The sequence below is a fragment of the Equus asinus genome, chromosome 2, assembly GCF_041296235.1.
Source record: "Equus asinus isolate D_3611 breed Donkey chromosome 2, EquAss-T2T_v2, whole genome shotgun sequence".
Taxonomy (NCBI): domain Eukaryota; kingdom Metazoa; phylum Chordata; class Mammalia; order Perissodactyla; family Equidae; genus Equus; species Equus asinus.
This window is the reverse complement of record NC_091791.1, coordinates 154473786-154485876: the sequence shown is the minus strand read 5'-3', so window position 1 is coordinate 154485876 and position 12091 is coordinate 154473786. Positions and strand designations below refer to the sequence as shown.

General features: G+C 43.2%; 1 protein-coding gene across 1 annotated transcript in view; it reads left to right on the top strand.

The window, feature by feature from the left end:
- The window catches only part of CHP1 (calcineurin like EF-hand protein 1), a 42174-nt gene extending 30775 nt beyond the window's left edge, over positions 1-11399 (top strand). The window contains exons 5-7 of the mRNA XM_044765123.2: positions 5273-5334; positions 9152-9274; positions 9414-11399. Coding sequence (XP_044621058.1) covers positions 5273-5334; positions 9152-9274; positions 9414-9467 — 239 coding nt within the window. The 3' untranslated portion in view covers positions 9468-11399. The remainder of the gene's footprint in view (positions 1-5272; positions 5335-9151; positions 9275-9413) is intronic.
- The last annotated feature ends 692 nt before the right edge of the window (positions 11400-12091 follow it).

The window sequence follows — 12091 nt, the reverse complement described above, 5'->3', positions numbered from 1 at the left end:
CCTGCTCCACTGTTCCACCCAGGACATGAATCATCTCTTTGTCTAGCATATCCATGCTGTATACCCTACCCACCCTTAGTCGCTTAGTAGCCCTCTTGTTTATCAGGTTATCAGATTAACTATCATGGTATCGCAGTGCTTGTGCTCACATAACCTTTATTTTACTTAATAATGGACCCAAAGCACAAGACTAGTGATGCTGGAAATTTGGATATGCCAAAGAGAAGTTGTTATTGTTAATCTCTTACTGTGCCTAATTTATAAATTAAACTTTATCATTGGTATGTATGTATAGGAAAAAAACCATAGTATATATAGAGTTTAGTACTCTCTATGGTTTCTGGAATCCACTGGGAGTCTTGGAACATATTCCCCACAGATAAGGGGGGACTACTGTATTTTATGCAACACATCTATAGAGGCCTTTCCTTGTAGTCCATTTCCTTTATAAATTGCTGTGGTCTCAGTGCATTAATTCACACTGACCCTAAAGAAAATATTCCAGATAGCATGAGTGGATTTGGTAGTTACTTGGTGTATCAGTTAGGTGGCCATCAGCTAACTCATGTGGCTTCAACAATAAAGAAACCTATTTGCTCACTTAACAAGTCAGCTGAGGCAAGTGTCAGGGTTGATTGTATTGTCAGGGACCTGGGTTTTTGCTATTGCTCTGCTCTGCCATCCTCAGCATCTGCTTCATCCAGAGGCATAGCTCCTCATGGTCACGTGATGGCTTTCAGCGTCACTTGGGCTATGTGCTTCCCTGTTCACATCTGACGGTGGAGAGAGAGACAGAATCCCTTCCTGAAGCTGTGGATGAGATTCTCTGTTAGGAAGGGAGAAGGTCTGAATGCCACAGCAATGGCAGACTTTAGGATGAGATAGAATAATAGTAAAGTGCTATGCAAGTTATGCATGGTTTTTACCATTACTTTAGTCTTGGCTTTCAGATCAACTTTTACAGGAAGCTGAAAATGAATTAGAATTCTGTTGGCAGTTTATATGTTGGGATCTCATTCGTGTACTTAGACTAGTGAAACCAAAGCTACAGGAGGCGCCCTGGATGTCTGCTTCTCTATCTATATATTGGTTTTCTCTGAATTTCCTACAGAGCTATGGAAGCAGCGAGATGGTGCCTCTTGTTGTAGACTGAGAGCAACTGAGCATTGTACATCCAGCAACACATTTGCCACTAAGGCACATTTACCTTCTTTCAGCAATGTTGTTACTTAACAAATACAGGCTTCTGGAACCAAATTTGTTTATGGTCCATCTTCTGCATAAAATAGTCTCTTCAGGAACTCTGAGAGGACACTCTGTCCTGTTTCTATTTTATGCCACAGTGAAAGAATGTCAAGGACAACAAGCATGGCTGAACTGTACCTAGGTAGGCACAGGTCCAAGGACACCTAGTACTAATGCTCTGTTTGTGTCCCGGGAAGGATTCCTTATTGCTCTCCTCTTGGGATCAGTGAGGTTATAATGTCTTATGCCAAAGGTACAACCCATCTTAGTGTGCTCCAGGGCATGGTATGTAAGGAAGAGGTCTATAAGCCTCCCTTTCGATGTTCTAATTGTCCTCATAAATGGTTTTTAAGTTTTTTATAACACATAATGAGTGATGTGGAAAATGAGTCTGCATGAAGATTTTTTTTTTTTTTGGATGGTGAAGAATATTGGTGAAGTGGAATTTGGGAGAGTAGCCAAGAAGAAACAGTGAGCGGCATTATTCACAATAGCCAAAAGGTGGAAGGAACCCAAGTGGCCGTGGACAGATGAATGGATATACAACATGTGATCTGTGCATACAATGGAATATTACTCAGCCTTAAAAAAGGAAATTCTGACATTTGCTACAACATGGATGAATCTACTTGTATGCTAAATAAAATTAGCCAGACACAAAAGGATAAATAGTGTTTGATTCCTCTTGCGTGAGGTTCCTAGAGTAGTCAGATTCATAGAGGGAAAGTTGCTAGGGGCAGGGGAAAATGGGGAGTTATTGTTTAATGGGTCAGAGTTTCAGTTTGAGAAGATGAAAAAGTTCTGGAGATGGATGGTGGTGATGATTACACAACAATATGAAAATACTTACCGTGTATACTTAGAAATGGTTAAAATGGTAAATTTTATGTTATGTATATTTTACCACAATTTTTTTAGGAAAGAAGAAGAAAGAGTAATTGAAAAGTAAAGGTTTGATTGAGATCATTGATTTGGTCTTTCATCGAGCAAATGCTTGAGCAACTACTATATGCCAGGCACTGGTTTAGGCTCAGGACACAGTGGTGTATAAATCAGATAAGGTCTTTCCTTTCACAGAGCTTATGATCTAATAAGGGGAATGGATTATATGGAAAAAGACAAATGAATAGACAAGATTTATGATCACGGCAAGTTCTGTGAAGGCAGTGAATAAGGTGAGATGAGAAAGTGATGGGGTCTGTCACTGCTTTAGAAAGAGTGGTCAGTGAAAACCTCTCTGAGGAGCTGAAATTTGAACCAAGAATGAGCCAGCGTGCAAAGAAAAGGAGAGTGCTAGGCAGAGGGAACACCTGGTGTAGATTAGGCCCTGGGTAAAAATGAGTACTTCGTGTATTCAGAGAACAAAGAAGTATTATTGAGAATGAAGTGAGTGGTTTGAGAGGAGGGCAGAGAGGTGATGGCAGATAGAAGACATTGATTGAGCTCTTACTGTGTGCCAGGCACTGTTTAAGGTGCCCTTCGTGTACTAACTCATTCAGTCCTCACAAGCCTGTGAGGTGGATTCTTTTATTCCTGTTTTGTACCTCTCTGGCAACTGAGGCACAGAGAGGTTCTGTAACTTGCTCATGTTCACATAGCTGGTAAGCATCAGAGCCAGCTTCTTAACCACGGTACTGTATTGCTCTGACGTCAGTGTCAGGAGCTCAGGGGACGGGTCCAAGCTGGAGATGCATATTTGGGAGTCATCAGCATGAGATGGCATTTAAAGCTAGGGAACTGCAGATGTGAGACTGGAGACTGAGAGTCCAAGTCATAGGCTCTAGAATGAGGAGCGGAGGACAGGAAGTAGAGAGAGAACCTAGCAAAATGGCTTAGTCATTTGTGCATTTGACCATTCATTATCTTGGGAAAAATGTTTCTGCTGGTTCAGAGCCAGAGCTGATTGACAGGAATCCAAGTCAGTTAAGAAAAACCTGCCATTGCTACAGTGTTTTCCAGAAGGTCCTATCGGTGATGTCTGTAATTAGCCCTCTGCTGGTGTGTCAGTCTGCTCAGGCTGCTACAACAGAATGCCACAGACTCGGTGGCTTAAACAACAGTCATCTCCCACAGTCCTGGCGACTGGAAGTCTGAGATCAGGGTGCCAGCGTGGTGGGGTTCTTGGTGAGGTTCACAGACAGCCTTCTTGCTGTATCCTCACATGGGGAGGGAGGTGGAGACAGAAAGGGAGCAGGGGCAGAGCTCTCCTGTCTCTCTGTTTATAAGGGTCCTACCCTCATGACCTAATCTAACCCTGATTACCTCCCAAAGGCCCTACCTCCTAATGGCATCACATTGGGGGTTAGGGTTCTAACATAGGAATTTTGGGGAAACAGAAACATTGAGCCCATGGCAGCTGGGTTTCAAGAATTAGCAGTTGAAGCTTCTGTAAATACTTTGGCAGAAAGGGATGTAAGTGTTTATTCCAGTTACCCAATTAAGAAATTCAGAAACAGATATTTATGGCTTCTATAGCAAACAGATTTCTATCCCGAAATCATTCTAAAGATGGCTTGGTAGATAACACATGTTATGGTGTTTTAGAAAGATGACAGCATATGCAGAAGTGTGCGTGTGTATATATGTGTGTGTGTTTAATTTGGGGAATATATTAAACACATATTATGTGAGGAACATTTAGGATCCTTGTCTCCTTTCCCTTGGAATTCAAACCTAAGCATATGAATTCTCAGATTTTGTAAAGATACTCAACTAACCAAATTAAAGAGAACAGACAAACATCAGAGAAAGTCTCACCCAGTTACTCCCCCCTCCAGAATTCTAGTATGTATCTTACAAAGAGTAAATTAGATTTTTCTGAAATTTTTACTTGGACTTTTGGTGGACTCACCCCTTTTCTGGGGGGTAGGGGAAGCAGGGGTGACGTTGAAACTCTGAGATATTCATCCATGTTCTCTTGCCCTTGTACCTAATATTAGCTCTGAAATGCCACCCTCGTCAGATGTGTTTGTCTTTCAAGACCTTGTTCAAATGTTACTTGAACCAGAAAGGCGTATCTGCCATACGCTTTGTCCCCAGCGTTTCAGATGGATGGGAGCATTTAGACTGCGTTAGCGTGAGTGGTGTGTGTTGCTCTCCTCTACTAGATCGTGAGCTCCTCAGGACAAGATCTAAGTCTGTGTCTCTTAATAGCTCCAAACAGTGGATTTTGGCCTTTTAGTAATTTGCAGCACCTTACTGAAAGCCAAAAATCTTAGTGCATACTTGAAGTGATCCAGAGCCCCCAAACCACACTAAATTCAGCAGTAATTATAAGACAGTCACTTCGTCCGTGTGACAGTGTCTCACAGGGCCTGTAAAATCACTGTGTTATCACACCATTCACTTGGCAGCCCTTCAGCAACCTGGCACCGTCTGAAGGATTTCTGCTCTTCTGAACTCTCTCTCTTATATATCCTAGTTTCTAGAAGACTTATCTATTGTTAAAGAGAGAAAAACATGGTAAGGGCAGGAGGCCATCAGATTCTTAGCATTTTTACTTGAAACTGAAATTCTTTACCTTCAGGACTCCCAAGGGGTAGAGAATTATTTGAAATTTAGAACGAATTTGCCAAAGTGGCTATTTTCCCAAGCAATACTTTGTGTAGTCAGCTGTTGGGTGCCTGGAGGGCTCCTTTCGTCTGTGCCCCCGTGTGGTGCACAGCAGACTTGATGGATTGTGTGAGATGGCCTAATTTACAGACCACTTATGGGTTGCTGTTTTCAAAAAAAAAACATTCTAAGGTAAGAAAAAGGACATTCAGGTTTTCCTTTTCTATTAGGTTTTCTGATTTGTCCAAAGAAGGGCTATATTTCTTCAAAGCTGAGATGCCGTTAATTATGACATGCATCTCGATTTCTTAAATGTTACTGTGTCTTTGAAAGTTCTACAAGTAATGGTAGTTGCTCTTGGAAAAACTGTTAATTCAGTGTCAGTTTTCTGTCTAGTGTCCTTTACATATTTAGTTCCTTGAGAAGGGGCAAAACACTACTAAATTTCTACTAACTTCTTGTTTTTCCCTACCAGTTGCTTTTCGACTATATGATTTGGATAAAGATGACAAGATTTCCCGCGATGAGCTGTTACAGGTATGTGGGAGAACTCTCATGCACGGCAATAACTTGTGTTTGGGCTCTGCCTGCCTGTTCTTGTGGGTAGGAAGCATTTATTTAACACCTGCTGTGTGCAGAGTCCTATCCTAGAGATAAGGCAGAGCAGATGACCTTGGGAAACTTGAAATGGCTCATTGAGTTCTGGCAGGCAGATGTCTCCAATGTTTGAAAGCTAACCACATGTCTTTTAGGTGCTGACTGGCAGAGCTAAAATATGCAAGATGGTTTAGATCAAATAGTTCAGTTATTGTCAAATCAGCTTATTGGCAACCAGGTAATTCTGATGACGCTTAGGTAGATGCTACTGTTTTGTCTGTTGTTGGGCTTGACGTAAGAGTCAAGGAACTGCTGCTGGGCCGGTGTCGCTGAGCTGACTGCTCGCTGTCTTTCGTTGCTCCCCAGGGACAACTCCTGTCCTCCTACTAGCAGAGACTGGCATTTCATCCTGTTAGCATCGCCCTTCTCTTCTTCCCCTCCCTCACTTCCCTAAATACAAGTTGAAGAGGGGAGAAAATACTCCTTTTTTCTTTTCTTTTCTTAATATTTATGAACCTGGAGGACCCTAGGAGGCTAACACATTCATGGGAAATTTCCATGGGGAGATTTCCCTATTTCAAGATACACCTAAAAAGTAAAGTGGTTTCCACTCACCCTGAAGTAAATCCGAACTCATTCCGTATCTTGAGAAGTCTTCTAAGTTGAAGATTACCCAGGGCAGATTAAGGACCATCCCAAGGTATTCCTACATTTCCATGTCTGAGCAAAACCCAAAACAGTCTGCAGGTCTGTGTTAGTGTCCTTTGCTTTAGAGTTGGGGATATCTTTCTTCAGTGAGAAGAATCTACTTTACATAAAATAGTTCCGTATGGTTTTCTGAGTTCTGAAGAGAAAACGTAGAGGCAGCCACCCTCTAGTTGCCTCTTTTCATCCTCTGGCCCAGATCTGACTTTCAGAAAGATCTTTTTGGGGTGGAGGGTTGATTTATTTTCTGTTATTAGGATAAAAAGCCCCAGGCACGGAGTGGGGAGGAGATCGTACGGCCAGAGTGCCAGTCGGTGTCACTAGAGTGTTCCTCAGGCCCAGAATGACTTGAGGACAGATGTGCTCCTGGACTGCTGAGGTGTCAGAGAACTAGTTTTATCCTAGCAAGAAGAGGATGTGAACATCTTACCAGAGTGCGAAGAGAACAGGGTTTACCTTTCTAGACGCTGCCATCTCTGAAATCTTTGGTATTATGCAGTTCTTAACTATTCAGTGGCTGTTAAAAAGTTTGTGGTGAGTTTATCCTAAGGAAAGGCTGAGTGGTCACGTTTTTCTATTGTGATTTTTGTAAAAGATCCTGGTTGAACTTCTGGGGGTGATGCATGTGTTCCTTATCTTGACTGTGGTGATGGTTTTACAGGTGTGTACACATGTCACACGTGTACATTTTATATATGTACAGTTTATTGTATATCAGTTACACTTCAGCATAGTTGCTATACTCATTTTACGAGGCCAACATAACTTTGACATGAAAACCTTGTAAAGACTGTACAAGAAAAGAAAATTACAGCTCCATCTCTTTCATTTACATAGATGTTAAAATCCTAAACAAAATATTAACATGCTGAATCCAGCAATATACAAAAAGGATACTATATTATAGCCAAAGTGGGTTTATACGAGGAATTCAAAGTTGGCTTAAAATTAGAAAATCAGATTTTGCCATGTTAACAGATAAAGAAAAACTGAATGTTTTTTCCCATAGAAAAAATTCATCATCCATTTATGATTTAAAAATAAAAGTCTTAGGGGCCAGCTCCATGGCCTAGTGGTTAAGTTTGGCATGCTCTACTTTGGCAGCCTGGATTCGGTTCCCAGGTGCAGACCTACACCCACTCATCAGCGGCCCTGCTGTGATGTTGACCCACATACACAATAGAGGAAGATTGGCACAGATGTTAGCTCAGGGTGAATCTTCCTCAGCAAAAAAAAAAAAAGGTCTTGGGGGCTGGCCCCGTGGCTGAGTGGTTAAGTTCGCACGCTCCGCTGCAGGTGGCCCAGTGTTTCGTTGGTTCGAATCCTGGGCGCGGACATGGCACTGCTCATCAAACCACGCTGAGGTGGCGTCCCACATGCCACAACTAGAAGGACCCACAACAAAGAATATACAACTATGTACCGGGGGGCTTTGGGGAGAAAAAGGAAAAAAATAAAATCTTTAAAAAAAAAAAATGTCTTGGAAAAACAGAGCTAGAAGGGAGCTTTCTTAAATTGATAAAGGGTATATACAGGAAACCTCACCAGACATTAAAAAATAGTAATAATGAAAGTCCCATTTGCTAATAAACTTGCAGCTGGAACCATAAGTGACACCGCAGAAAGGTGGAAAGAGCACTGGCTGGGCATGGAGGCCTGGGCCCACAGCTCGGGCCACTGGTTGCTGGGACCTGTATCAGGCCACTTCTGGACCCTCATGTCCTCAATAACGGACTGGATGAGGGATTTTTAAGACACCACCACTCCTCTCCCCACGCCCCATACACATTCAGCACACATGCACAGCTCAATTCTATAATTCTAAAAATAACACACGTCGGAGAATAACTGGACTGAGAACGGAAGAAGCTGCTGTTTGCGGATGGAGTTGTCCAGTTGGCCACACACAGTCAGGGAAGATGGCAAATGGCTTGGCCATTTATGATTTTCGTTAGTATTGCCTCTTTTTATTAATCCTTCATCGTGTGTACATTTGTACCCAAAATGTACAACTTCCAATTTTCAAGAATTGATTTGTGAAAAGAAAGAACTGGTGTTGATGCAAATCAACATTTCAGCTCTTTTTTTCTTTTGAGAAAATCCTGTAATCTGCTTCTTGATGCTCCATTTCGTGAGACTGGAGAAGGATGTAAAGGAGCAGCTGGGCTCCAGCCCTCCTTCCCTGTGGGAGGGCTCCGCCCTGGCCTTTGAAGGCAGAGGTGCTGGCCACAGGGAGGCGAGGCATCGTAAGGCACCCGGCCCCCGCCTCACAGTGTCTAAGGGTCATATCACCAAGGTGTATTCATGCCCTAAAGATGTTAGCAGAATGATGGGGGTGGGGGTTCTTTGTTATGTTTGAGAGAAATTTGGTGAAACAGTGTTAAATTCTCTTTACTACAGTTTTCACAGCCCTTTAAATATGCTTGTTATTTTTCTAAAAAGGGAGATTTAATATTTAATCCTTCAAGGATCTTTATGTTTCTTGGCCATACTCTTGGAATAGCTGGGTTCATGCCCCACCTCAAAGAGGACTGCACTCAAATAGGATTCCAGAAAGCCCTACAAAACTGAACTGACTTAAACTGATAAGGAACTAGTTTGCCTCGTGCAACAAGAAGTCTGAGGATAGACTGTCCAGGTGGGTACAGTACCTAATGATGTCCAGGAAGCAGGCTTCTTCTATATTCTTTCTCTGGTATCTGTAGCACATAGGACTTTTACCTCACAGTCCCAGAATGGCTGCTGTACCACCAGGCATCATATCTACATTCCAGGCAGAAAGAATGGGGAAGAGCAAAATGCACTGAGGCTTTGCCTTCTTATCTGATGACCCCAGTAAGGCTTTGTCTTTCTCCAATGACCTTGCCAGAGAGTTCTGATCACATCATTGCCTAGAATGGCCCAGAGGAGAAGATAAGGGTTTCAGCTTTCTGGCTGTTATATTTGAGGACATCAAAGGGAAAGAGGGTGTAGGTGGCTTTATCTTTAATCTTAATAAAAGAGCCTCCCTGACCCCCAAGTCTCCTATAATTCCTGGCTCTTGGTCCTGCAGGTGCTACGAATGATGGTCGGAGTGAATATCTCAGATGAGCAGCTGGGCAGCATTGCAGACAGGACCATCCAGGAGGCTGATCAGGATGGGGACAGTGCCATATCTTTCACAGAATTTGTTAAGGTCAGTCAGTCACCTTTTGGCCTGAAAAAGTTAAATTCTACTGCACAAGAGGGAGGGAGAAAAACATTATTCAAAGAAGAGCTTGGGACAGTATCACCTGTTGTGACCTTCATAACTGTAACTGGGTTTCTTTTTCCAGGTTTTGGAGAAGGTGGATGTAGAACAGAAAATGAGCATCCGATTTCTTCACTAAAGGACTGAGACCAAACTGTTCTTGCTCTGTAGTATTTAAGAACTGGAACTCGAGAGTCCTCCTGTCCACCAGCCCCACCTCCACCCATCATTCCCTTCTCCCCAAGTACTACTGCTGTTGCATGATGGCCCCAGTTTGCTCCGTCCACACAGACCTGCCTTTGCTGTATAAACAGGGCATTATAGAAGGGTACATTCTGTCTGTTTCTGTTGCGTATCATTTGCTGGTTATCTCCATTTCTCAGTATCATCTCCCCCTGGTCTGCTGCTGAATGCCACACGTCCATCCAAGCTGAGAAGGGGAGAGAGGGAATCATGCCAAGAACCAGCCAGCAGAGCTCTCTCACAGGGTGTGGACTAGCCATGCTGCCTTCCCTCCAGCGGGGCTTCGGCATGCTCCTTCGTCCTTTTTTATACGTCCTTTGCCTCCTACTTCTCTTTCACCCAACATACCATTCACTTAGTCTTTCAGTCTCCCTGCTTTTTATTAAGCTTCAGTCCCCTCTGTTCTACTTGGCAACCCAAGCTATGCCTGTTAAATGTACTTCTGACTTGGCAGGATAGTTCGGTGGTCTGGCAATTTTTATCAACATTTACTCTTAAATGGGTGTCTGGGATGTTGCCTCTCCAGGAGCTTTTCAGTAAGCAACACTTCTCTCAGAAGAATGTGACCATCTCTTGGTCCCCGGCACTCTGCTGTGTCATCAAAGGGCTGTTGGTTGGAGAGGCTCTTCTTGAACGGTGGTGGCCTTGGTGAGAGGTGCGGAGCCAAGTCTTCAAGGTGGCTTGCCCAGGTCGCTCTACCTCTGGCCTCTGATTCTCAACATACACACCCACGTGGCTACTCTTGTTAGGACTGTGTTGACTCTTCAGCAAATAGCCATGTGCCTGCAGGTTTGCCTAGTTTGGGGACACCATCACCACCAGAATGGCTGCTCTGACAATATGCTTGGGGACTTTCTCATGGCTTTTTGAACAAGGAGGCTGGGCACCTAAAAGCCTCGTGTATTCCCACCTCTGCAGCATGGCTTATGCCTCAGTGTTACTGCCCTGGACTAGTTTTCACTTCACATTTCCACGTAGAAAGATTAGTGTTATGGAAGTGCCTAACTTAGCCCAGCCCAAGAGATTTAAAGATTGTCCTCAGTGTCTTGAAGTTTTGCACAAAATTCTCTGTGAATTTTGCACTTGGCAGATGTTCATGGTGGAAGCCATAGTCAGCTCCTAATACAGGTCCAAAGCATTGAATGTATTGTACCATCAGCTGCCTGGTCACACTGACTTCCTAGCTCCTCTCGTGGACCACTGCTAACCCCTTAGAAACAAGGGGTCTGGCACTGGTGGTACAACCTGAGGTGGCATTACAGGCCTTTGCATGAGCCAGAGCAACTTCTCTGCCCAAGTCAGCTCACTGTAGACCTCGTTGAATCAGGCTGCTGTCATCCTCATGTCTGTCTTTATGAGTCTGTCCATCCATATATCTGCCCTGGCTGATTTTCTGGGACTTATTGCTCGCTTACTTGTTTCCTTGCTTTGGAAGGCTATCTGAGATGTATACACATTACTTTAGGAAGGGAATTGCTGAAAAAAAAAAACTGCAAAGGGATTGAGAAGAGTGGGGCCCAGAGGAGTGGCCCGGCTGGATGACTCAAGTATAAATGACCGAGGAATTCTTGATGAAGTATCAGTCTGACTTTGTGATCAAGTGATGTAATATAGGAATTGTATAAAAGGGAAGACTTACCTGACACTGATCTGTTAGAGAGGTACTTCAGAGGCTCCTTGACTTGCATATTTAAAATTCCTAAGATTATGGCTTTTTCCTCCTTTTGGCTGTATAGTAAACTGTTTCAATCCACAGTTGTGCCTTATTGTTCCATTAAAATTGTATTCTTTGATCCATCAATAAATACTTGTGGTTAAAATAAAATAACTTGGTTGATTTTGTCCACGTGTTTTACAAGAATTTTATATAACTCAATCCCCGTCTTCACGTTTGAAATCACAAACGGTGTCTCCCTTACTTAGGTTTATGTCTCTGCTGTCAAATGCAGGTCTGCTTGGCTGCTGCCTGGACATACGAGGTGGGGGCATTCATTTAGGGGCCAGCACTGCATGCCTCTGGACACGGCATTGTCAGCCTCGGCCACTTCCCTCACTCCAGGTAGGATTCCATTTCTGTTCTTGACTCCCTGGTGCCTTAAATGTAGAAAAGGCCTAAAAACAGGGTATCTGTCTATTGCTTATCATTAAGTTGTCCACCCCCTCAAATATGCAGCCTCAATGACATTCTGTACCCAGGTATTCTTACATGGCTTTTCACATCTTCAGACTTGAGTGACTGCTTAGTCTCTGCAGGGTATGAGCATCTCTTCTTATTTTCAGGTTTAGTGGCATGCCACAGGACTCAAAGCAGTAATAGCTGGAATCAGTCATGTAAATTCTAACACGATATCCTCTTCTCTTCCCATCCCTCTGCCTCCAAAATCCATTCAAAATGACTTGCATGGTATTTCAGCTTTGCTTTGCTTTGAGTCTAATTTTAGGATTTGGAGAAAGTGAAAAATAGATGGAATGACCAAGCAGTCAGTTTTGGAGGAACCTTAATGTTACTGACCTTGGCCA